This window comes from Mobula hypostoma, chromosome 9 (assembly GCF_963921235.1).
Source record: "Mobula hypostoma chromosome 9, sMobHyp1.1, whole genome shotgun sequence".
In the NCBI taxonomy this organism is placed as follows: domain Eukaryota; kingdom Metazoa; phylum Chordata; class Chondrichthyes; order Myliobatiformes; family Myliobatidae; genus Mobula; species Mobula hypostoma.
Window position 1 is genome coordinate 55,166,607 of NC_086105.1, and position 22,363 is coordinate 55,188,969.

Below are 22,363 nucleotides of genomic sequence, written 5' to 3' on the forward strand. Positions count from 1 at the left end.
GGATAAACTTGGGAACTTGTCTCCTCTTATAAAATCAGAAGTAGCTAACCTGGGTGTTATCCATGATTCAGATTTGAATTTTAAAATCCCATATAATGAAAGTGACCTGAGCAGCACTTCTACACTGAAGAAATATTGCAAAGGTACATTCATTTCTGTCACACAATAATGCTGAAAAACTAATTCATGCCTTTATATCAAATAGACTAACTACTGAAAAGCATTTTTTACTGGCCTTCCAAAGCAATCTTTGATTTGACAAACTTCAACTCATTCAGAATGCTGCTGCTAGACTTTTAACCAAAACCAGGATGAGAGAACATCACTCCCATACCAGCTAGTCTGTATTGGCTTCCTGTATCTTTTAGAATTGATTTTAAAGTTCCCTTTCTTGTTTTTAAAGCTCTTAATGCTCTGGGACCAAAGTAAATCACAGAATTGTTTTCATTTTATAATCATGCTCAAGCTCTCAGGTCCTCTTCTGTCAGTCTCTGAAATTTAAACAATCACCCTCAAAATGCATTGGCAGGTCATCTTTTTTCTAAACTACACATCTAAACCGGAATTCAATTCCTTAAAACTATAAGGGATGCAGACTCAGATGACACTTTTAAACACCAGCTCAAAACCCATTTATTTAACCTTGCATTTAATGAATTTTTATTTAATCTTTAAGTTTAACATCATTTTTTATTTTACATACTTGTGATTTTTGTATGGAAAAGCCGCATCTGCTCTCGGGGATGAGGCTTTTCATTCTACGATGAAGGAGATGTCCTCCTTTTTCAAAGAACAGGGCTTCCCTTCCTCCACCATCAACGCTGCCCTCAACCGCATTTCTTCCATTTCATGCATGCCTGCTCTTACCCCCATCTTCCCGCCACCCTACCAAGTTCTTGTCCTCACCTACCACCCCACCAGCTTCCGCGTCCCTCTGGTCCAGGTGACTCATCTACCTTCAGACCTTTCAGTTTCCCCAAGCACCTTCTCCTATTTATAGTGATAGCACTAACTTCTGCCCTTTGTGAACAGTTTTGTGTTCAACTAAAATACGCTGGCACTGGAAAGGGTTCAAAGGAAGTTCACAAGGATGATTCCGGGAATGAAAGGGTTATCACACGAGGAACATTAGATGGCTCTACGTCTGTACTCACAGGAATTTAGAAAGATTGGGGGGAGGTGAATCTCATTGTCTAGGCCTTTCAACATTTGAAGCATTTCAAAGTAAATGTGGAAAGGATGTTTCCCATGGTGGGGGAGTCTAGGACAGTGGGGCACAGCCTCAGGATAGAGGGGTGTCCATTTAAAACAGAGATGTAGAGGAATTCCTTTAGCCAAAGGGTGGTAGATTTGTGTTATTTATTACCACAGGTGTGGAAGCCAGGTTGTTGGGTGTATTGAAGGCAGAGATTGATAGGTTCTTAGTTGGACATGGCATCGAAGGTTACGAGGCAAAAGCTGGGAAGTGGGGCTGAGACGTCCCTGACCCTGGCACCTGGGAGGCACCATCCAGGTGTCTCTATTACATCCACAGAATCTTGTGTCTACTCCTCTAACTATGGAATCCCCTATCACCACTGCAGTCTTCTCCCACTTTCCCTTCTGATCCACAGTACTAGACTCAGTGCCAGAGAACAGGTTGCTTTGGCTCTCCTCCCCCCCCCCCCCCACAGTAAGTCAGTCCCCTCAACAATATCCCAAAAGGTATACTTATTATTGAGGGGAATGGCCACAAAGGTACTCTGTATTGGTTGCCTATTTACCTTTCCTCTCCTGACAGTCACCCAGTTACCTGCCTCCTGCAACTTGGGGGTGACTACCCTTCTGTAGCTCCTATCTGTCACCGCCTCAGTTTCCTGTATGAGCTGTAGGTTATTGAGATGCAGCTCTGAGCACCTGGTGCAGATGTGGTTATCTGCGAGGCTGGAGGTGTTCCAGAATTTGCACATCTCAAACAAAGAACACAACACAGCCCCTGGAGCCATTCTCACTGCTTTAACTATGCACTAACATATGAAGAATTTAGAATGAAGAAGAAACTCACCAGATATTTATCTTGCCGAAGCCTGATGAGCCAAAGCCTAACACTCCAACAATGGTTGCTCTGCTTGTCCCTGCCTTATTTTTAATTGCCCTTGCTAACGATTCATGACTGCGCCGAGAGAAGCTGAAATCGCTCTCTCCTGCACCTGCATAAAGTCTCCTCCACCGAGTTGACTGCAACTCTGCCACCTGAAAAAGCCAGTAATGTGGCGGCCAGAATTGCACACAATACTTCAAGTGTGGCCTGATCAGCATTTGTAAACTGTGACATGACATCCTGACGCTCATACTCAGTGCCCCATCACCCCATCTGCCCAAATTCCACTTTTTAATACCCCATGTCTTTGTGCCAATTTTGTATCCAATTGCTAACTCCCCCCAATCCCATGTTCTAACCTCCATAGCAGCCTATAATATAGGACCTTGTCAGAGTGTTTGTTAAAGTTAACATAGACATATCTACCACCCTAGCCTCATCAATCCTCTTCAAGAAACTCAATCCAAATATGAGAGACCATGATTTCCCATGCAAGTAGCCATGCTGACTATCCCTAATCCCCTTGCCTTGTCCTTCTCTGTGGCAGAGGTCATAGATTTGAGAGGTGCTACCACAGTTGCCTAGGTACTGTAAATAGTTACAGTGCAGTTTGTAGAAGGTACATACAGGTACATGGGGGTACCTATCTAATAGGCTGTTTGTTCTGGATGTGGAATTTGAGTGTCATCACTGCACTCAATGCATATCTCTGACTTGTGGTACCAGAAGGCAAGGGCCCCCACGATTAGTATCCAATCCACTGTTGTTTTAGAAACAAAACTGATGAAGACAAAAGCAACTGCAAATGCTGAACTCTAAAACAAAACAAAAAGCATGCAGCGGGTCAGGCAGCATTTGTGGAGGAAAAGGTATGATTTGATGTTTCCGGTTAAACCCTGCATCAGGACAAAGTGTAGAGTACAGACAGGCAGTATAAAGGTGAGGGAGGTGCCAGACAGGGTTTAGTAGGTAATAGTGGAACTGAACTAAGTTAGGTATTGGATGATGGAACCAGATTCACATGGGTGGGAAACAGGAACTAGTGGATAAGAGGTGGAAACAGGCATGGAAAACATTGGGCACTCTGAAAGGATGAAAACAAATTAAAAACTTTGAAATGGAAAATGAATAAACATTTAGATGCACTAAATTTGCAGAGCATTCAGAACACTTTAACAAGGCAGCACAGACGCAGCCCTAGTCAGCAGTCTCCTTCCCCCACCAAGTGATTTCAATAGCTGACAGAGGGTGTGAATTTTGAAGTTAGTGAATTGTGCTTCAGTGCTGCTAAAATATCTGTCCAGAGTGAAGGAACGAGGATAAAGGGAGCATGCCCAGTTCAATCTGCAATGTGTATGGGCAGCTGGCAGGGATGGGTATACATCACCTGGTTAGATAAAAACAGCCAGTGACCCTGTTGTGATTTATGGACAACACCAACTTACAGACCATAAGGTAGATGAAACCTTGTAAATGACTAATAGTCAAGCACCAAGTTTTAACTGTCACAGTGGTTGCTGGCTCTTCAAGGACATCTGCAAGATACTTGATTCACAGAATCACCCCAGGTGAACATAACTCCAATCCCTTACAAGCATGCATATTTCGAATCCATTTTCATTTTAATTTGAGGTGTAGCATTGCTTAAAAAGAGTTGATACAAAGTGTGTTTTTGTCAGAAATATGGATTCTCAGCATGAGCTCAGAGAGAAAGAGCGAGAAATTACATTTTTTTTTAAAAAAACTCAAAATTCAAGTTATAACTATTAAGAGAAATAGTGCATTGGACAGCAGGATACCCCACTCCCCCACCCTAGCAGGCTGACACAGACAGAGTTCCAGCACGAGATCTATCAGTCAGGTCTGGCTCCACTCCCCTGGCCCGGAAGTAGAACAGAGCCCATGACGGGGCATCAGAGATGGCAGCATCTTCTACTCCTTTTAGGCTTCTGGGTCTGGGCTGAACCTCTGCGTATCTTTAGCAACTCCCAATCACTGGTCAAATAAATGGTTGAAGGTTGTCACAGTAATGAAACAGCAGTGTAGAATAGATATAGCGATATTCTGGAGTACTACTAGGTGAGCCGCAAGTGTCTCCAGCACTTCACAGAGCCACTTTCTGCTCCAGAGCTCGGGGTTGCCAGTCCATCAACCATTACACCTTGGCAAGTAATTCATATCCAGCAAGTGTACCAAGTTTCCCCTGCTACCACATTCAACATTCCTCGTCCTGGTACAGAGGCTCCTCCATCTCCTGACACTCCAGGTGTTCCAGGCGGTCTGATCGACTGTTGACAATCTCGTCCGGTGTTTTCATAAATCTGTCGAGAGGCCACAGGACAAAACTTATTAAAAGTGGAGGTGAAGCAAGCTATGTGCCTTCCCCTCTGCCTCCCCATCTTGCCCACTCCTATGTAGTACTCCCTACACCACCCACACTTCGTACAGATCCTACTTTCTCTATATTCCTATTCATTCTCCTCTCATTACCTCATAATCCTGTTATCCTGGACAAACTGACATCCAGTTGCACCACTTTATCACTTCCCATTTCAGCCTTTCCCATTCACACTGCTCCTCCCATTCCTTCTTCTTCACTTTCCGTTCCCTCTTCTCCCATTTCCCGTTTAAGACTTTTTCCCCTGGACCATAAGCGAATGAAGGGAGATGTTATAAAGGTATACAAAATGATGATGGGTAGAAATAGGTTAAGTGCAGGCAGGTAGGGTTTTACTCAGTGATTGGCTGAAACTTGAACAGAAGGTTATGGGTTAAGGGTGAAAGGTGAAATATTTAAGGGGAATATGAGGGGGTATTTCTTCACTCAGACAGTGGTGAGTGTGTGGATTGAGCTACCTCCAGAAGTGGCGGATGCAGGTTTGTTTTCCACATTTAAGAGAAGTTTGGTTAAGTACAACAATGGGAGGGGTGTGGAGGACTATGGCCAGGTTCAGGTTGATGAGACGACATAGAATAATAATTAAGCACAGAATAGATGGGCCGAAGGGCATGCTTCTGTAGTGTTCTATGACCCTCTGCCATTCCCCCTCCACAATCCTCACCACTGGATCTGCCCATACCCTAACACTCCCCATAAACCTACCACCACCATTGCTGACTGCACCACACCCAGGCTCCCCATAGTCCTACCCCCCATTCCCTACCCACAGGGGCACATCATGCTTGCTTGCAGACACAAACACACCCATTCCATCTTCCAAAAAGTGTGGGTCCACCACAAATGCTGGGTACCTGAACAGGAGCCTCTGTCCAGGCTCTTTCTTGATGATGTTGAGTTTGTAGTAATGGCGAAGAGCCCTTGACATCTTCTCATACGTCATGTTTGTTCTGTTCTGTTTAGGAGAGAGTTTTGGAACATTAAACTGCTGTACACTTTGAAGCCTTGTAACAGCTGTAAATTCTCCTTTTATCAGCCCTGCATGAGCTAAACCCACTACATTGCAGTTTCTTCTTCTTCTTCTGGGAGAAAAGAATTCACTCAAAGAAATGAGGGCAGGGAGTGAAAACACTACTTGAATCCCTCACCACATGAATGCTTGACAGATACAAACCTCATCTCCATGCCTTGCAGTAACATCAATGGGTCATAGCCCATCTCTATTATTAGTTGCTCCAATATCACATGACCTTAATTATCATAAGGATCCCCCAAGAGAACCCAGTCATGCCATGATGGCCCTTGACAGACACATCCCAATGTGCCCTACCTTGTGGTTCCCCCACAGACGTGCAAGGCCATTAGGGTCCACGATTCGGAAAACCTTTGACTCGTGATCTTCCCATCGGATGAACGCTTCATATCTGCTGTCCGACAGCAGCTGGTAGACATAATCCCACAAGAGCCTGCAGTCTGGGAAGAGTAACATTAACAACGAGAGATAAGCTATATACCTCTAATCTTCAATGGGCTCCTAACCCAAAATGTGTATTTTGTTTTGAAGAATGTCTCGTTTCTTATAAAAAGCCAAAGTCTCATTCACTGATTGAAGCATATCAAATAGTGAAAGTCCTAGATAGAGTGGACATGGAGAGAATGTTTCCAAAAGTGGTGGAGTCTAGGACGAGAGGGCACAGTCTTAGGATACAAGGACGCCCCTTCAGGACAGAGATGAGGAGGAATTTCTTTAGGAAGAGGGTGGTGAATCTGTGGAATCCATTGTCAAGTCATTGGATATTTTTAAAACAGAGTTTGATAGGTTCTTGATTAGTAAGGGCATCAAAGGTGGCAGGAGAATGGGGTTGAGAGAGAAAATAAATCAGCCATGAATGGATATCAGAGCACTCAATGGACCAAATACCCTAATTCAGCTCCTTTGCCTTATGGTCACTAATTTCCCCCGATCTCTTGCTAAGTTGACCCATGAAGCGATCTTACCTCTGACTAATGGTTTGGCTTTGAACTCACACTCAGATCCGAACTCCTAATACAGGCAGAGACTGTCAAGGAACATCTCCTTCAAGACTAACCGTGAAAGCTTTGTAAACACCCTCTCAGGTACACAATAAAGACTCCACTATACTGTATGAAGAGGACAGGACCTCATCCTGGTGACACAGTAAATATTTAATCCATAACATTTGAAAAAGATAGATGGATATAACAGAACACACACTCACTGTGGTGTTTTCTTTTACTATGACTAGAGACGACCCTCCACATTATGGCCATTCGGGTAACAGAAATTCACGTTTACAGAATTCAAAAATCACTTGATATACAGAATAAAATTCACTCTCACAAAATATGAGGAAATAAGTAAATCAACATTTTTTTTCCAACTCCGTTTTGATGACACTTGCACAGATGACTCAAATTTTGTTGCAGGGTACGGCCCATTTTCTAGAACAGTGACCCCTCTCTCAATGAGATGGGGAGGCTACTTGTACGTTGAAGAACAAGAATCACAAAAAAAAAAGAAAAAGTAAGCCATCTTCCTATTTTGTCAGCATTCAATACCCCTTCCATCTGCAATTGTCCAAAATAGCCTGGGTCAGTCTGACAGGACTGAGAATGGTGGGAGACCATTCTCATAGAGATGAAGTTAAGATGGCACTGAACAGCGACGCCTTGGCTTGCATCTTGGGGATGGGAAGGGTGAAGGGTGAAGGATGGGCAGCTGTGGACACCAAATATATTATGCACATTTAAGGCAGAGCTTGATAGATTCTTGATTGGTCAAGGCATGAAGGATACGGGGAGAAGGCAGGAGATTGGGGTTGAGAGGTAAAAATGGATCAGCCATGATGAAATGGTGCAGCAGACTCGATGGACCAAATGGTCTAATTTTGCTGCTATACCGTATGGTCTAAGTTAGCATCCAAGCACAGCAAGCAATGGAATGTGGGTCTTTATTGAAAGGGATTATGGAGCGTGCTTTACAAGGAGTTAATAAGACTGCATTTTCAAGGATGTACTTGGACTGGAGGAAGCGCAGAGAAGGTTCACTGAGTTGTTCCCAGGGTGAACAAGTTGATGCAAGAAGTTCAGAAGTTGAGTCAATACGATGAGAAGAATGAGAGGCCATCATATTTGCGAGATAAGATACTAAGAGGGAATTAGAGAGTGGATGTCCCATCTGGGGGCATCTTAAAGCACAGGGGCATAGATTCAGAAAAAAGGGGTTACCTATTTTAAAATGCAGATGAGGGGGAGTTTCTCCATTCAGAGAGTGGTGACCATGGAGATCACCACAAGAGATGCTGTGGAGGGGGAGCCATTGAGCACATTTATGGCAGAGAATGCAAGGGGGTCAAAGGGTAAGGGGAGAGAGCAGAAACACAAGGGCCAAGATTGGATGACAAAATAGAAGCAGAATTAGGAGCAGAGTTAGGCCATTTGGCCCAATGAGTCTGCTCCAGCCATTCCATCATGACTTATTTATTTTTCCTCTCAACCCCATTCTGCTGCCTTCTCCCTATAACCTTTGACACCCTTACTAATCAAGAGCCTAACAACCTCCACATTAAATATACCCAATGATTCGGTCCAGAGCCGCCTGTGGCAATGAACTTCAAAGATTCCCCACCCTCTTGATGAAATAAATTCCTCCTTATCTCTGTTCTAAAGGGACGTCCTTCAACCACGATTATACTGCATGGGGAACAGGGTTGAGGGGCTGTGCGGCCAAATATTTCTTACATCCTATTCCCATGCAGGCTGCTGCTCTGGTTCAGGCCAGGAAAACGAGCAAGGACAGTCGGTGATGGGGCCAAGGGGGTGGGGGGGGGCACAGTTTGCCTGGCACTGGCCACACCCACCTCCATGTACACCATTCAGCAGAGGGAATGGGCTGAACATGCTCACAGTCTGGAGTAAGGCGGGTGATGTCTCAACTACCTGCTCTCCCTCACCCTGAATGCCAGATCAAAGTTTTTTTGAAGTGGGTTGCTCCTAATGTTATGCACTTTAGTAGAAGGAATGAAGGTGTAGACCATTTCCTAAACGAGGAGAAAATTCTGAAATCAGAGGTGCTAAGGGACTTGAGTGTCCTAGTGGAGAATTCCCTAAAGGTTAACTTGCAGGTTGAATCAGTGGTAAGGAAGGCAAAGGCAAATGCAATGTTAACATTCATTTCAAGAGGACTAGATTTATAAAATCACTGTTGTAATGCTAAGGTTTTATAAGGTATTTGTCAAACCACATTTGGAATACTGTGAGCAGTTTTGGGGCCCCGTTTCTAAGAAAGAATGTGCTGTCATTGAAGAGGGTCTAGTGGCGTTCACGAGAATGACTATGGGAATGAATGGGTTAAAGTATGAGTGATGGCTCTGGACCTGCACTCACTGGAGTTTAAATAAATGAGGGAATCTCATTAAAATCCACCCAATATTGAAAAACCTAGCTAAAGCGGACATGGAAAGGATGTTTTCAGTTGTGGGGGAGTCTCAGACCAGAGGGCACAGCTTCAGAACAAAAGGACATCCCTTTAGAAGAGAAATGAGAAGAGATTTCTTTAGCCAGAGGGTGGTGAATCTGTGGCATTCATTACCACAAGCAGCAGTGGAAGCCAAGCCACTGGGTATATTTAAAGTGGAGGCTGATAGGCTCTTGATCAGTAAAGGTGTCAAAGGTTACAGGGAGAAGGCAGGAGAATGGTGTTGAGATGGAAAATAAAACCAGCCATGATGGAATGACAAAGCAGGATCGATGGGATGCATGACCGAATGCTGCTCCTTTGTCTTCGGTCTAAGCTGGACTCAGAAGAACACCACAAGACCCTGTCCAACAGCAGAACTTAAGGACAAAGATGTCCTTTGAACCGCAGGTCTGGAGTGCCAAGTTAAGGACACTGAAGCCAAACAGAGTGTGTGTGCGCAAGTGATCCAACATAGAGCCTGCACTGGAATAATTTATACTTTCTGGGGTACTGGCTTTGGGGACAGTCTCTCTCAAGCACAAGCTGGGAGGATAGGAAGCTCCTCCCAGGATTGTAGTTCTCACTCCCAGTTTGGCACCAATTGCCTGACTGTCTCTCCCTCCTCCTGCACCTTTGGTTCTCTGTCTGAGGACATTGCTGTTCCTTACTCATCTCGTTGTACAGAGACCTTACTCGATCACAAGAGCACGTTACTCAATAAACACCCCAAAACCGCGAGCCTAGAAACCCGAGTCAAGAACACAGAATGATGGAAATGCACGCTGAGAAGCAGAGAGAAAACAAAACAGTTCCCTCCTCAAGTCAAGGGCCTGTCATCACAACTGGGACACCGAGAAAGCAGCCTGTTTCTGATGCTAAGGGAAGAGGATGGGGAGAACAGAGGGACAGCTGTGATAGAACACAGACACAATCAAGATAACATTTCCAAAACTATTCCTTCAGGTGGATGACTTTTACCATGGAAGGTATTCGGACTGGTTACATCACCGTCTGGTACAGATGGGCCACACAGCACAGGATTTGAAAAAAGCTGCAGAGAGTCGTAAACGCAGCCCAGCTTCACCACAGGGACAAGGCTCCCCACCAGAGGACATCTTTGAAAGGCAATGCCTCAAGAAGTTGGCATCCATCATGAAGGACCCTCACCACCCAGGACATATCCTTGTCTCACTACCACTATCAGGGTGGAGGTATAGGAGTCTGAGGACAAACACTCAGAGTTTTAGGAGTAGCTTCTTCCCTTCTGCTATCAGATTTCTGAACAGATAAAGAAAACAATGAACAATAAAACAAAAAAGTTCCTTACTGTAATTTATAATATATTTTATGTATTGCACTGTACTGCTGCTTCAAATCAACAAATTTCACGACATGTCAGTGATAAACACCTGATTCTGATCCAAATGGGCCAGCAAAGGTGATTCCCTGAAATTGGCAAATCTAGAAACAAGACCCATCACCACTAGCCAGGGGCTGAGGTTCAGTTCTGTAATATGAAGTGTACAGTGTGGTGGTCCCCTGCAAGGGTTATTTATTACCAACCTGCAATCCTCCCTATGGGCATCAATGGCTCTTCCTGGGCTTGCACAGGGACCATGAGATGGTTCCTGTACAGTTGTTCCTCCTTATGGGAAAGGTTTAATGGCTTCTCCTTGTGTGAATTCTCCTCTGACGGTCTAGGCCTGAACTCCAATGGCTGCCTGCTGTTAAAGATAATGGGGTTCATCATGGAAGTGGGAATTAATTGGATGTAGCGAGAGTTGTCTTGCGGCGAGCCATTCGCCTGCTGCGGATGTAGCATCTGTTCATTGCCCGAGGGGCAGTGGTTCTCATCGACCGGGGAAATGGAAAGTCTCTGCTCCATGTCTGGCGAGGAGCTGTGCGTGTTCTCCGCCTGAGACCTGGGGGTCTGGTTCCTGTCCGTTGGCGGCAGGAGGTTATGCGAGCTCTCCTGATCCATCTCTGGAGAGAGCCGGTGGTTGCTGCGCGCCGGCGACTGGAGCAACCGCTCCGCGGAGGGCTGCATTTGGTGGCCGGCCTGTTCCGATGACCGCAAGTTTCTGTGCACCGCACCTGCAAAAGGAAGTCATGCGCACAGGATTAAAAGCGTGAAAATATTAGGTTCAGGAAATCGTACACTCCCATTTCCTTTCTCATGTCCCCTCAGGACTTTCTGAGTACAGCCTGTTTCTCACAACCTGGTTTCTGCCACAGGCACCAGTTTCCTGTTTCATGTTCTGGATGGTCAAGGAAACTCCAAGACTTTCATTCCTTAGCCTGCAGCTGTAATATTTCCATCTTAAAAACCTCGATCACTCAGTTTCAGCTTAGCCAGCCAAACTCAGAATCCAGTTCACCTGAACTGCATCTGCTGTCATCCCACTGGGAATGGCCTTTACCCCGTTGTCACCTTGGAGTCCTTGATATCCTTTTCCATATCTATTTTATACTGAACAATATTCCCCCTGGGTCATGGACTACAGGTGCTACCAGCACTCCCAATTCCAACACTCTCCACCCTCACTCATCCTATGTGAACATCTGTTGTCCCAGGATTAATCCCAGTGACCCAAGAAAACAGAGCAAAAAAAATCTGTTAAAACGGCTGTCCCTCTCGCTGTGCATAATTCTGAGAACATACATTGCAGACAATTAACTAAGATTTTTTCTCTACCACTCTCTCCTCCCTCCAGACACCTTCTCTCTTCTTTCTCTTTCCCATACCTTCCCTTTCTCTCTGCGCTTCTCCATCCTCCTCTCCCACTCTCCATTCTCCCTCTCTCCCCATCCCTCTCACTACCCCCACCCTCTAACCCCCTCTTTTATCCTTTTTCTCCTTCCTTTCTGTATCCCTTTCATCCACCTTTCTGTCCCCTCTTTTCTCTCTCCCACACTCCGTCTCCTCCTGTCTTCCCACACTCTATCTCTTTGTCCCCTCCTCTCTATCTTTCTTCTCCTCCCTCTCTTTCTCCCCGTACGCATCTCACTTTCACTGTTTTGCCCTCCTTCATCCTTCTCTCTCTCCATTTTAAAGAGTTCAAACTCTTTATTCAGATCCTCAATTTGATTTCCTTATCCTAACCTTTTCAACCACTTGACCTTACTCCTTGCTGTCAGCACTCTGGCAGTGGCATCACTTTGAGAGCTGGCAATGGAACAGCCTCCCTGAGGCAGGACTCTCCCTCACCACTCTCCCTCCCTGACGCCAGAGCGATGCTTAAGTGGCTTCCCACCTGGAGTCGCTGCTATTGTCACATGTTCCTGATGTGACCTGTTCTGCAACTGAGCCAGCAATAAACCCTGCCCTGACCCATGTTTCCAAGGTCCGTCTGGCACTGAGTGGAGCTATGGCTATTGTACAGTGTGCCATTCTGGTCACCATACTATAGGAAAGGATGCGATTGGGATGGGGTGATTCACTTATAAGGAGAGACTAGGTTCACTGGTGTGTCCCATAAACACTTACTTTCCAAGTGATTGTGAAGGATGATCTCAGGCGGATTATGTGGCGTACTCCCCCACTGCAGGAACGGTGGGTACCACACAGGTGACTCCCTCTGCTTCAAAATGTGATGCAGTAACTCATAGAGGACATCTCCTGAGAGCACAAGAAGCGAGCAACCGTGAAATCAATGATTATTATCCATCATTAAGGATCACCATCACCCAGACATGCCTTCTTCTCATTGCTACCATCAGAGATGGTGTACAGGAGCCTGAAGACATGCACTCAAGGTTCTTAGGAAAAGTAACGTCCCCTTTGCCATCAGATTTCCGTACGGACAATGAACCAGCTCCTGAACATTACCTCACTATTTTTTCTCTCTTTGGCATGGCTTAATTTATTGTAGTACACTGCAGCACCTTTATTAGGTACAGGAGTGGAACTTGGTGCCGTCTTCTGTTGCTGTAGCTCATCCACTTCAAGGTTTGACATCGTGTGTGTTCAGAGACGCTCTTCTATACACCATTGTTGTAATGTGTGGTTATTTAAATTACTGATGCCTTCCTGTCAGTTTGAACCAATCTGGCCATTCTCCCCTAACCTCTCTCATTAACAAGACATTTTCACCCTCAGAACTGCTGCTCACTGGATGTTTTCTGTTTTTTTGCACCATTCTCTGAAAACTCTATAGAGACTGTTGTGCTTGAAAATCCCAGGAGATCAGCAATTTCTGAGATACTCAAACCACCCTGTCTGGCACCAACTACCATGGTCAAAAATCATATAGATTACATTTCCTCCTCATGATGTTTGGTCTCACAACAACTGAACCTCTTGACTACATAGGCATGCTTTCTACATTGAATTGCTGCCACGAGATTGGCTGATTTGATATTTACATTTACAAGCAGGTATACAAGGGTACCTAATAAAGTGGCCAATGAGCATACATCACTTATTGTAATTTATAGTATATATTATTTATTGCACTGAACTGCTGCCACAAAACAACAAATTTCATGACACACATCAGTGAGAATAATCCAGATTCTGATAAAAGTGAGTCAAGGACCAGAGAGGGGTGATTAGACCGAGAGATGCAGAATAAGTTCACAATAAGGTCAAAGGGGGCTGGGGGACAGTCAAGATGATTACTGGCATTTGAAATGATTGGAGAGCAAGGAACCAATGGGAGTTGGAAAGGTAATGGGGGCAAGGGGTGGTGAATCGCTGGAGGACCGGCGGGGGGGGGGGGGGGAGGTAAAGGGAAAAATTTGTCCGGAGGGTGGGGGCAGCAGGATTGAGAGAAGAGGGCTGTAGAACAACAATGGGGAGGGTGGTGTAGAATAAGTGGGGTGAAGAGCAAGCTGAACATTGGATCAAATGGGAGGGGGTGCACGGACAAAGGCAGTGGAGAGTCAAGAGGGGTGTGGTCATAGAACAAACAGGGGTAAACAAAATGAGGTATCCCGAGGAGCAAAAGGGGCAGAAGAACTAAACATCGATCAGTATAGGAAAGTAGAAGAGAGAGAAGTTAGTGGGTGAAGACAGAGACGGTGGGGGGTGCAATGTGGAGCAAAGGGAATGGGGGCGAAGAGTAAGTGAGCAGAAGATCATAGGATGAAGCTGATTACAGAGGGGCAGGAACAGAGGTAGAGGAGGTGGTGATGGTTAGGTCAAGGTGGTGCTGGTGATTTACAGTGATATTTTGCGGGCAGTTCACAAATTTACTATTCTACTAAATTACTTTTTCTGGACTTTGTTTACTGCAATGTACAGCCCGTAATTTCCCTTTAGGAATTGTGCTTTCAAACTGTCTGAACCATATGGCATTTTTGTGGTATCCTGAGGGATTCAGTGAGCAGAACCTGAACCGATGTTTATCTGATTTAAGCGCCAAGTCAGATGATAAAGATTAAGGCATCGAGGACGGGGGGGAGGTGCAGAAGGACGAACCGGTGATCAACTCACTACTCCACGTCAGCCAGGACCCCTCACCTGAGCCTGTCCTGTCTGCCTACGTCTGACCCGACCCCCTCTCTTCATCGGGGAGGTCTTGGATCCACGCAGCCGGGTTCAGGAGCAGTAAATGCCCTGCAGCCATCGGCCTCCTGCACTAGCTGCACTCGCCTCAGTGCTGAACTGGCTCCATGACTGTGGACTCACCTTCAGGGACTCTGCAGTTCATGTTCAGTGTGTTACTTGTTTACCTTACTTATTATTTGCTCAATTTGTTCTTTTTTCCGCACATTACATGTTTGCTGGTCTTTGTGGTGTGGGGTTTTTTGTGGATTCTATTATGTTTCTTTGTTTTGTGGCTGCCTGCGAGAAGATGTATCTCAAGGTTATATACGGTACACATACTTTGGTAATGAATGTACTCTGAACTTTGACAAGGAGAGGCCCAAGGTCAGGGGTGACCAGGATGGGGCATGAAACAAAGTGGAACTGGGCTGGGAGACACCAGGGACAAAGCAGCACAAGGTCACATGGGGAGGAGTTAAGGGAAGCCAAGGGGTGGGCTACAAAATTCAGGAGCGATGGGGCAGGTCACAGTGGACTGAGGGCAATAAAAACAAGAAAGGCAGAAGGCTGTTGGGATGACAGAAGGTGGGGGGGGGAGAAGGGGTGGTAAAAGACTGCGATGAGAAGCAGGGGTTAAAGCAAGGACTAAGGGGTGGGGACAATATCCAAGAACAGATAGGCAGGAGAGGAGGGATGAAGTGAGAAGCTGGGGATTACAGAAATCGATGCTCATGCCATCAGTTTGGATGATACCCAGATGGAATACAAGGTGTTGATCCTCCAACCTGAGGGTGGCATCATCATGGCGTTAGAAGAGGCCATGGATGGACTTCTTGGAATGGGAATGGGCTGTCAAATTGAAATAGGTAGCCACCAGGTAATCCTGCCTGAATGTCAGAATAGGAATTCAAATTGAAATGTGTGGCCAACTATCACCTGCCAGCTTGTACTTCCCCCTTCCTCTCCCCCTACCTTCTTATTCTGGCCTCTACCCCCTTCCTTTCCAGTCATGATGAAGGGTCTTGACCCAAAATGTCGACTGTTTATTTCTCTCCACGAATGCTGCCTGACCTGCTGAGTTTCTCCAGCATCGTGTATGTCACTACCTCATCACAACCTACAAGGCACCAGCCAGCACTAGTGTTTAATAGGTGTGGCTCCAGAAACATTCGAAAAGCTCGGCACCACCAAGCACTCTGTAGCCCTCCTAACTGGCACTGCATCCCCCACTCCCAACATTTACTTCTTCAACCACTAGATTTGGCCCGGGGGTGGGGGGGGGGTGGAGAAGCAATTGAGAAAGCAGGGCACAGAAAGGGGTAGGAGGGGAAGCGAGGGCATTTACAGAAGGGGCAATAGTTCAGCAAATGAGAGACCAGTAAACAAGCCTGGGGAGAATCAGGAGAAGTACAAGAAGCAAAGGAGTGGTGATGCAGGTGGAGGGTGAACGTTTGCACGGGGGGGTGGGGGGAGGAATATCGCAGACTAAGCAGTTAAACAGAAGGGGTGGAGTGAAGTACTCCCAGCCCCATGGACAGGCCATCTTCCACACGATTCCTTCAACCCCGCAAGCCACAGACACTAACCCATTAATATTATCTTGCTACTTCTCTTTTGCACTATTAATTCCAACTTGGTGTCATTTTTTTGTGCATGCTTTGCACTGTGCTGCTACAAAACAAACTTCATGACATATATTGGTGGTAATAAACTCGATTCTGATTCATTTTCATCCTCAGCTGTGGGTCCTGCACAGGGACTACCATGATTTCTGGCGGTATGCTCCCCCCTCACCCCGCCCCCCCGACCCCCCCCAACGATACGGTCTGGTTGAAGGACGGCATTTTACCTGAGTGCGGGCAGCGATACCTGAAGTCCTCTTTGGTCAGCAAGCACAGGGCTTTGCCGTTCATCTCAAACATGTTGCAGTCCATCGGGCGCAGAGAGTACTCCTGCTCCGCCCACTTCAGCCACTGACCGACGTCGAGCCTGCTCCAGAACACAGGCTGCAGTCCTGCGGGACGTAAACAGTGCCGGCCGATAAACACAAGAAGTGTAGAACACTCGGGCACTGCCCCCACCCCACGGCATACAGGCACCCCACTCCTCAAGAGCAACCTTCTACAGTGTCACGGGGTGCCACGAGCAGTTCTGGCTTTATAGGCGCAAGGGGCCATTTCTGTGCTGTACGACCGGGCAACCTCTCCATAGAGAGATCCCAGCCCCAACCTCTGAACCTCCATGACTCCGACCCATCCTCTAATCCTCCAACAAACAGTAACTCCACCACCCACCACAATGCAATGCCGCTGCTCAAACAACAACCCCCCAAAAAAAAACCATACGTGCCCACGTGTACACACACACCCCCTAATATAACATGAACTTGCCACTCAGGTGAGCAGTGCTGAGGGAGTACGGGCTCAGTACCAAAGGATCAGCTGACGATGCGAGGAAGGTCATCACAGCCAACCCACAAGTAGAATCTATTATCCTGACAGAGGACAGTCTTCAGACAAAGAGCAGAGGGTAGAAGGGGTGAAGAAAGGTGAAAGTGGTTCCACCTCCTTCAAAAAGTGTTAGAGAAGGTGGGGTCACATTAGACGAAGTCTCATAGGGATGAGCGACTGAAGGAGAGGCAACAGTTGGAGAAGCTGCAGACTGGCACAGGGATTAACTAACTGTAATCTCTGGGAATGACTGAGATGAAGAGGGAGTGTAAGGAACCCACATTTGCTCAGGATAGGATGCCAAGGTGCAGAAAGTGATAAACAAAAAGTCAGAATCCAATTTGAAGTTGCTCACTTTGGCAGTACATGAAAACAGAAGTACTGCTGGGAGGTTGGAAGGCCTCTGTTGCAAGGGGTTGTAATAATTCATCCTTCTTTTTGGCAGTGATGATGTACCAAGGATCAGCAGGACAGGTAACTACGGCTCCTTTAGTGGCCCCGGTGCGATGGTTGCAGGTACTGCCTAGAGAGGTAGAGTGCAGCAATCATGTGGGCAGCTTTGTCCTGGAGGGTGTCAAACATGTTCAGAGTTCTTACAGTCCACGCACAGAGTACTTGATTTTATTTGATTTATTTAGAGATACAGCACAGTAACAGGACCTTCCAGCTCAACGAGTCCACACTGCCCAATTACACCCAAATGACCGATTAACCTACTACCCATATACCTTTGGAATGTAGGGGGAAACTGGAGCACCCAGAGGAAACCCACATGGTAACTGGGAAGAATGAAAAGCATTATGCAAAGGTCTTGCCACATAAATATAGCTAGGATGCCCAAGATGTGTGCACAGTACAGCAGTAATTTTATGTATTGCACTGTACTGCTGCAAAAAAATTATGACATATGTTAGTGATGATAAATCTGATTTTGATATGGGTTCCTATTGTGAACTGAGAGTGGGAAGGGGGCAGGGAGAAGGGAGTCATGGTCGGGAAAGGGGGAGGGGAGAGACACATTCTGCAATGATCAATAAACCAATTGTTTGGAATCAAATGACTTTGCCTGGTGTCTTAGGGCTGGGTGTGTCTGCACCTGTGCTACACCCCCAGCCCTGGCACTTCTTCTCTGCCACCTGTCCCACAGTGCTCCACCCTCACCATTCCCAACACCCTTTGCTCCGGCCAGATTTACAAACTTGCTCTCTGTTCCACGGATACAGTACTGTGCAAAAGTCTTGGGCATCTTAGCTATATACATGTGCCCAAGACTCATTACACGGAGTAGCAATTCACCACCCAAAGTATGCAGCGAGTATGCTAGTACTACCCAACCTGTGCCTTGTGTACTTTGTAGATGGCGGACCAGCTCCAGGGTGTCAGGGGGTACGTTGGCAATTTAGAAAGTTACAGAGCAAGGACGAAGCAATGGTGCAGGCAGGGGAATGGGTAACGGTAACCAGACTGTGCGTCAGGGGAAAGCACAAGACATGCAAATACCAGGAAATATCTACAATCATAAGATCGTGAGGGGTAAAGATAAGACAAATGGTTACAGTCTTTTTCCCAGGTTAGGGGAATCTAAAACCATGGAGAGCAGTTTTAAGAGTGTGCTGGGTACATGGAATGAGCTGCCAGAAAAATCAGAATCATATTTGTTATCACTGACACATGTTGTGAAATTTATTGGTTTGTGGCAGCAGTACAGTGCAATACATAAAAAATTACTATAAGCTGCAGTAAAAATGTTTAGAATGTTCAAACATAGTGCAAAAAGAAAGCTAAAAATGAAGTGGTGTTCATGGACCGTTCAGAAATCTGATGGCACAGGGGAAGAAACATGTTCCTAAAAAAACTAGGAAGTGGTAGAGGCAGATACAATTAGAATGTTAGAAACACATTTGGACAGGTTCCTGGTTAGGATTAATTTAAAGGGAGATTGATCAAATGCAGGTAAATGGGACTGGCTCAGATAAATAACTTGATCAGCATGGATGAGATGGGCTGAAGGGCCTTTCCCCTATGCTGTATAACTTTATGATTCTACAATCAGATTTAGAGCAGGGATAAAAACTGAAGACACAGTGATTCGTGCCAAGATCAATGAGCTATTAACTCAACTAGAAGTAAATAGGTAATAACCATTAATGAAGCACAGTTAGAAACTGGAAATTAAATATTATAGGATTCTTCACATTTAGAAATGATAGATAAGCGTAGAACAGGCAGCAAGCTTGGCTTAAAAGAATGAAATTAAGAAAGCTAAATCAAAATAAATTTATTACCACTGCAATTATATGTCACCATATATGACCTTGAGATTAATTTTCTTGCAGACGTTTACAGGAAAATACAATAGAATTTATGAAAAACTATACATAAACAAAGACTGACAAACAACCAATGTGCAAAAGATGACAAACTGTGTCAATAAAACAAAAATGAGAATGTAAGTTGTAGAAAGTCCTTGCAAATGAGTCTATAGGTTGTCGAATCGGTTCAGAGTCATGTGAGTGAAGTTATCCACACCAGATCAGGAGCCTGATGGTTGTAGCATATTATTAACTGCTCCTGAACTGGTGGTGTAGAACCCAAGGATCCTGCCGGATGGTAATAGTGAGAAGAGAGCATGGCGGGGGTCCTTGATGATGGATGTGAAAAGGATCTTAACTCAGAAGATCCCAAAGCATAAATGGTTCGGGTGGAGCAGATGTACACACCAAAACAAGCAGCCAGATCCAGGACCGGGAAACTTCACCATTCAGCAAAGGAAGACCAAGGCATCAATATGGAAAGTGGAAAATGGAGAATAGGAAGAGATTAAATAAAGTTAATGCAAGCCCTTACAGACTGTGGCAGGAGAGATTATAGTGGGGAATAAGAAAATGGCTAAGAAGTTAGACATTCTGTGCTTGTTTTCCAGAATAAGACCAAGAAGAACTTTAAGGTATAGTGAAGAGAAATAGGTCCAGAATGAATGAGGAGAGAAGGAAGTTAGCAGTAGTGTGAAATTAGTACCAGAGGAATAAAAGGGACTTTAAGCCCAAGACTTGACGAATTTTAAGTGTCAAAAGAGAGACTGGATGTACCGGTTTCAAAATCCATGAGTTCTAGAATGGTTTCCGCTGAGTAGAAGATTGAAAATGTAATGATACTGTGAACCTGTAGAATTGATTGCCACAGCTATGGAAGCCAAGTCATTGGATATATTTAAAGCAGTTATTGATAAGAAAGGATATCAAATGTTATGGGCAGACATGAGAATGGGGTTGAGAGGGATAATAAATCACCCATGATGGAACGGTGGAGCAGACTCGAAGGGCTGAATGACTTGATTCTACTCCCACATCTTATGATACTATTTGAGGAGGAAGGGAGAAATAGGGGACTTGAAATCAGTTTGTCTGTATCAGTAATTCAGAAATTGCTGATATCTCATGAGGAAAGGTAAGCTTCTTTGAAAACGCAAACAGGATTGAGCAGAGATGACATAGATTTCTGAAAGAGCAATTCTATGTTGCAAATTTGTTAGAGTTTTGAGGTTGTAGCAAGCTGAACAGATAAGGAGAACCAGTAGATGTGAGAAATTTCTTGAAAGAGCATACAAGATAAGAGGTGTGCAGTGAGTAGCCAGGCTTTTTCCCAGGGTGGAAATGGCTGATACGCCGGGGCATAATTGTAGGTGATCGGAGGGAAGTATAGGAGAGATGTCAGAGGCAAGTTTTTTTACACAGAGAGTGGCGAGTGCATGGAATGCCCTCTCAGGGACAGTGGTATAGATAATTACATTAATGACATTTAACAGATTCTTAGATAAGAGAATGGATGATAGAAAATTGGAGAGCTAACTGAGAGGGAAAGGTTAGATTGATCTTAGAGTAGGTTTAAAGGTCAACACAACATCATGGGCTGAAGGGCCTGTACTGTGCTGCAGTGGTCTGTGTTCTCTTTGGATGCTCAGAAGGTACTGATAAAGGTGCCACAGAGGACAGTTTAATGTACTTGGATTGGAGTAATATACTCAGGTGAACTGAAGATTGGTTAACGGGCAGAAAGAACAAGAATAGATAATTCTCTGGTTGGTACCTGTAACCGAACATTGATCTTGGAACAATTGCTGTTCATAGTCAATGTCAATATTTGGGAATAGGTGATCATTTGTAATTCATCCACGTTTGCTAACAATACCATGTTAGATGGTGGTGAAGGAGAACTGAGTGAGGCATAGACTAGTCATTTGAATGGCTGACGGAACGTCCAGTGGGGAAAATTGAAAGGTAATTCAATTGGAAGTGTAGCATTTGTGAAATGGTAAGGAATTGAATGGGAGCGAGCTGAGGTGAATGCAATTGAATTTTGTGCAATCGGCAGACATCCCCGTGGCTGAACGTACAACGAGGCAGCTGAAAATGCTTGAGCCCAGGACACTGCTCGAGGGACTCAGCAGTCATGGCACTGATCTTATTAATGCCCAACAGATACAACCATCTTCCTTCGAGTGAGGTGTCAATGCAGCGTGATGTGGCAAGTAGAGAGGCAAATCAGGGAGGCGAGGGAAAAGGGATCAGAATCAAAGATGGAAATGAATGCCAATTTGGGCAGGAGAGGCGTTACAAAGGGAAGAAGAGACATGTGGAGGAAGAGGCGCATATGGGAAGAGGAGAGGATAGTGCGAAGGAGGCCAGAAATATAGTTACCAGGAAGAAGGGTGAGTAGAGATGCAGCAAGGGAGAGTGGAAGGTCAGGAAGGCAGGATGGAAAAGCAAGAAATGGGAGTGAAGGTTCAGCTTGGAGGGTTGGAACAGGAAGGATGTACAGAGAGAGGGAAAGGAGGTTGGAGCTGCACATTACAGGGCCCAGGGAAGCTAGAGAGGTACAAAGGGAGGACAGAGGGGCAGAAAGGGATAAAAGACTGACTAGAAGGGTATGAGAAGGGGTAGAAGGATAGGATAAAGGAATGGGTAGGAAAGAGAAGAAATGCAAAATAGGGAAAAAGAATGGCTTTGGATTTGAGTCTAAGCAGCAAGGTGAGAAATTGGATGAAGTATTCAGTGTCAAAGCCCACACAAGTGGAATAGTCTTTATGCACACGCCAGATTGCCAGGTCTACTTACGAAGGTGGGTGGGAAGAGTATGTGATCCATCTGCCATGTGTCTACCCTCGGAAGCAGCCCCGTGAATGGAGCTGGGAAACGGTGGCACGGGGCTGACGGGCGGGGTGTATGCGTTTCGCTCCTGCTGTGAGAAACAAATTGAACTGCGTCAATTACCGAAGCTTAGGTAAAAGGAACCTCACCACCAGTTACACTTAACATCATGGACACTAGCAAAATACAGTGGCATAATATTAGTGGACATGCTTCCCTTGATATAACAGGGAATGATACCGGTGGAGACATGTCTATTCCTGTATAACACCAGCATACAGTGCCGGTGCGGGATGGCTCTGTCATTGTATAAAACC

At 45.4% G+C, this 22,363-nt stretch overlaps 1 protein-coding gene across 6 annotated transcripts in view; it reads right to left on the minus strand.

The window, feature by feature from the left end:
- Positions 1-339: 339 nt before the first annotated feature.
- Positions 340-22,363, minus strand: part of LOC134351733 (transcription factor ETV6-like) — a 28,670-nt gene continuing 6,646 nt past the window's right edge. The window contains exons 2-9 of one of the 6 annotated variants that reach the window (XM_063058322.1): positions 22,014-22,134; positions 17,255-17,422; positions 16,299-16,463; positions 12,446-12,577; positions 10,522-11,052; positions 5,809-5,951; positions 5,333-5,433; positions 340-4,401 (exon numbers count right to left, since the gene is read on the minus strand). In XM_063058322.1, the coding sequence (XP_062914392.1) occupies positions 4,296-4,401; positions 5,333-5,433; positions 5,809-5,951; positions 10,522-11,052; positions 12,446-12,577; positions 16,299-16,463; positions 17,255-17,422; positions 22,014-22,134 (1,467 nt within the window). In that variant the 3' untranslated portion in view covers positions 340-4,295. Of the gene's footprint in view, positions 4,402-5,332; positions 5,434-5,808; positions 5,952-10,521; positions 11,053-12,445; positions 12,578-16,298; positions 16,464-17,254; positions 17,464-22,013; positions 22,138-22,363 lie in introns of those variants that run through there. The other 5 variants (XM_063058325.1, XM_063058321.1, XM_063058324.1 and 2 more) reach the window with 5 other exon arrangements.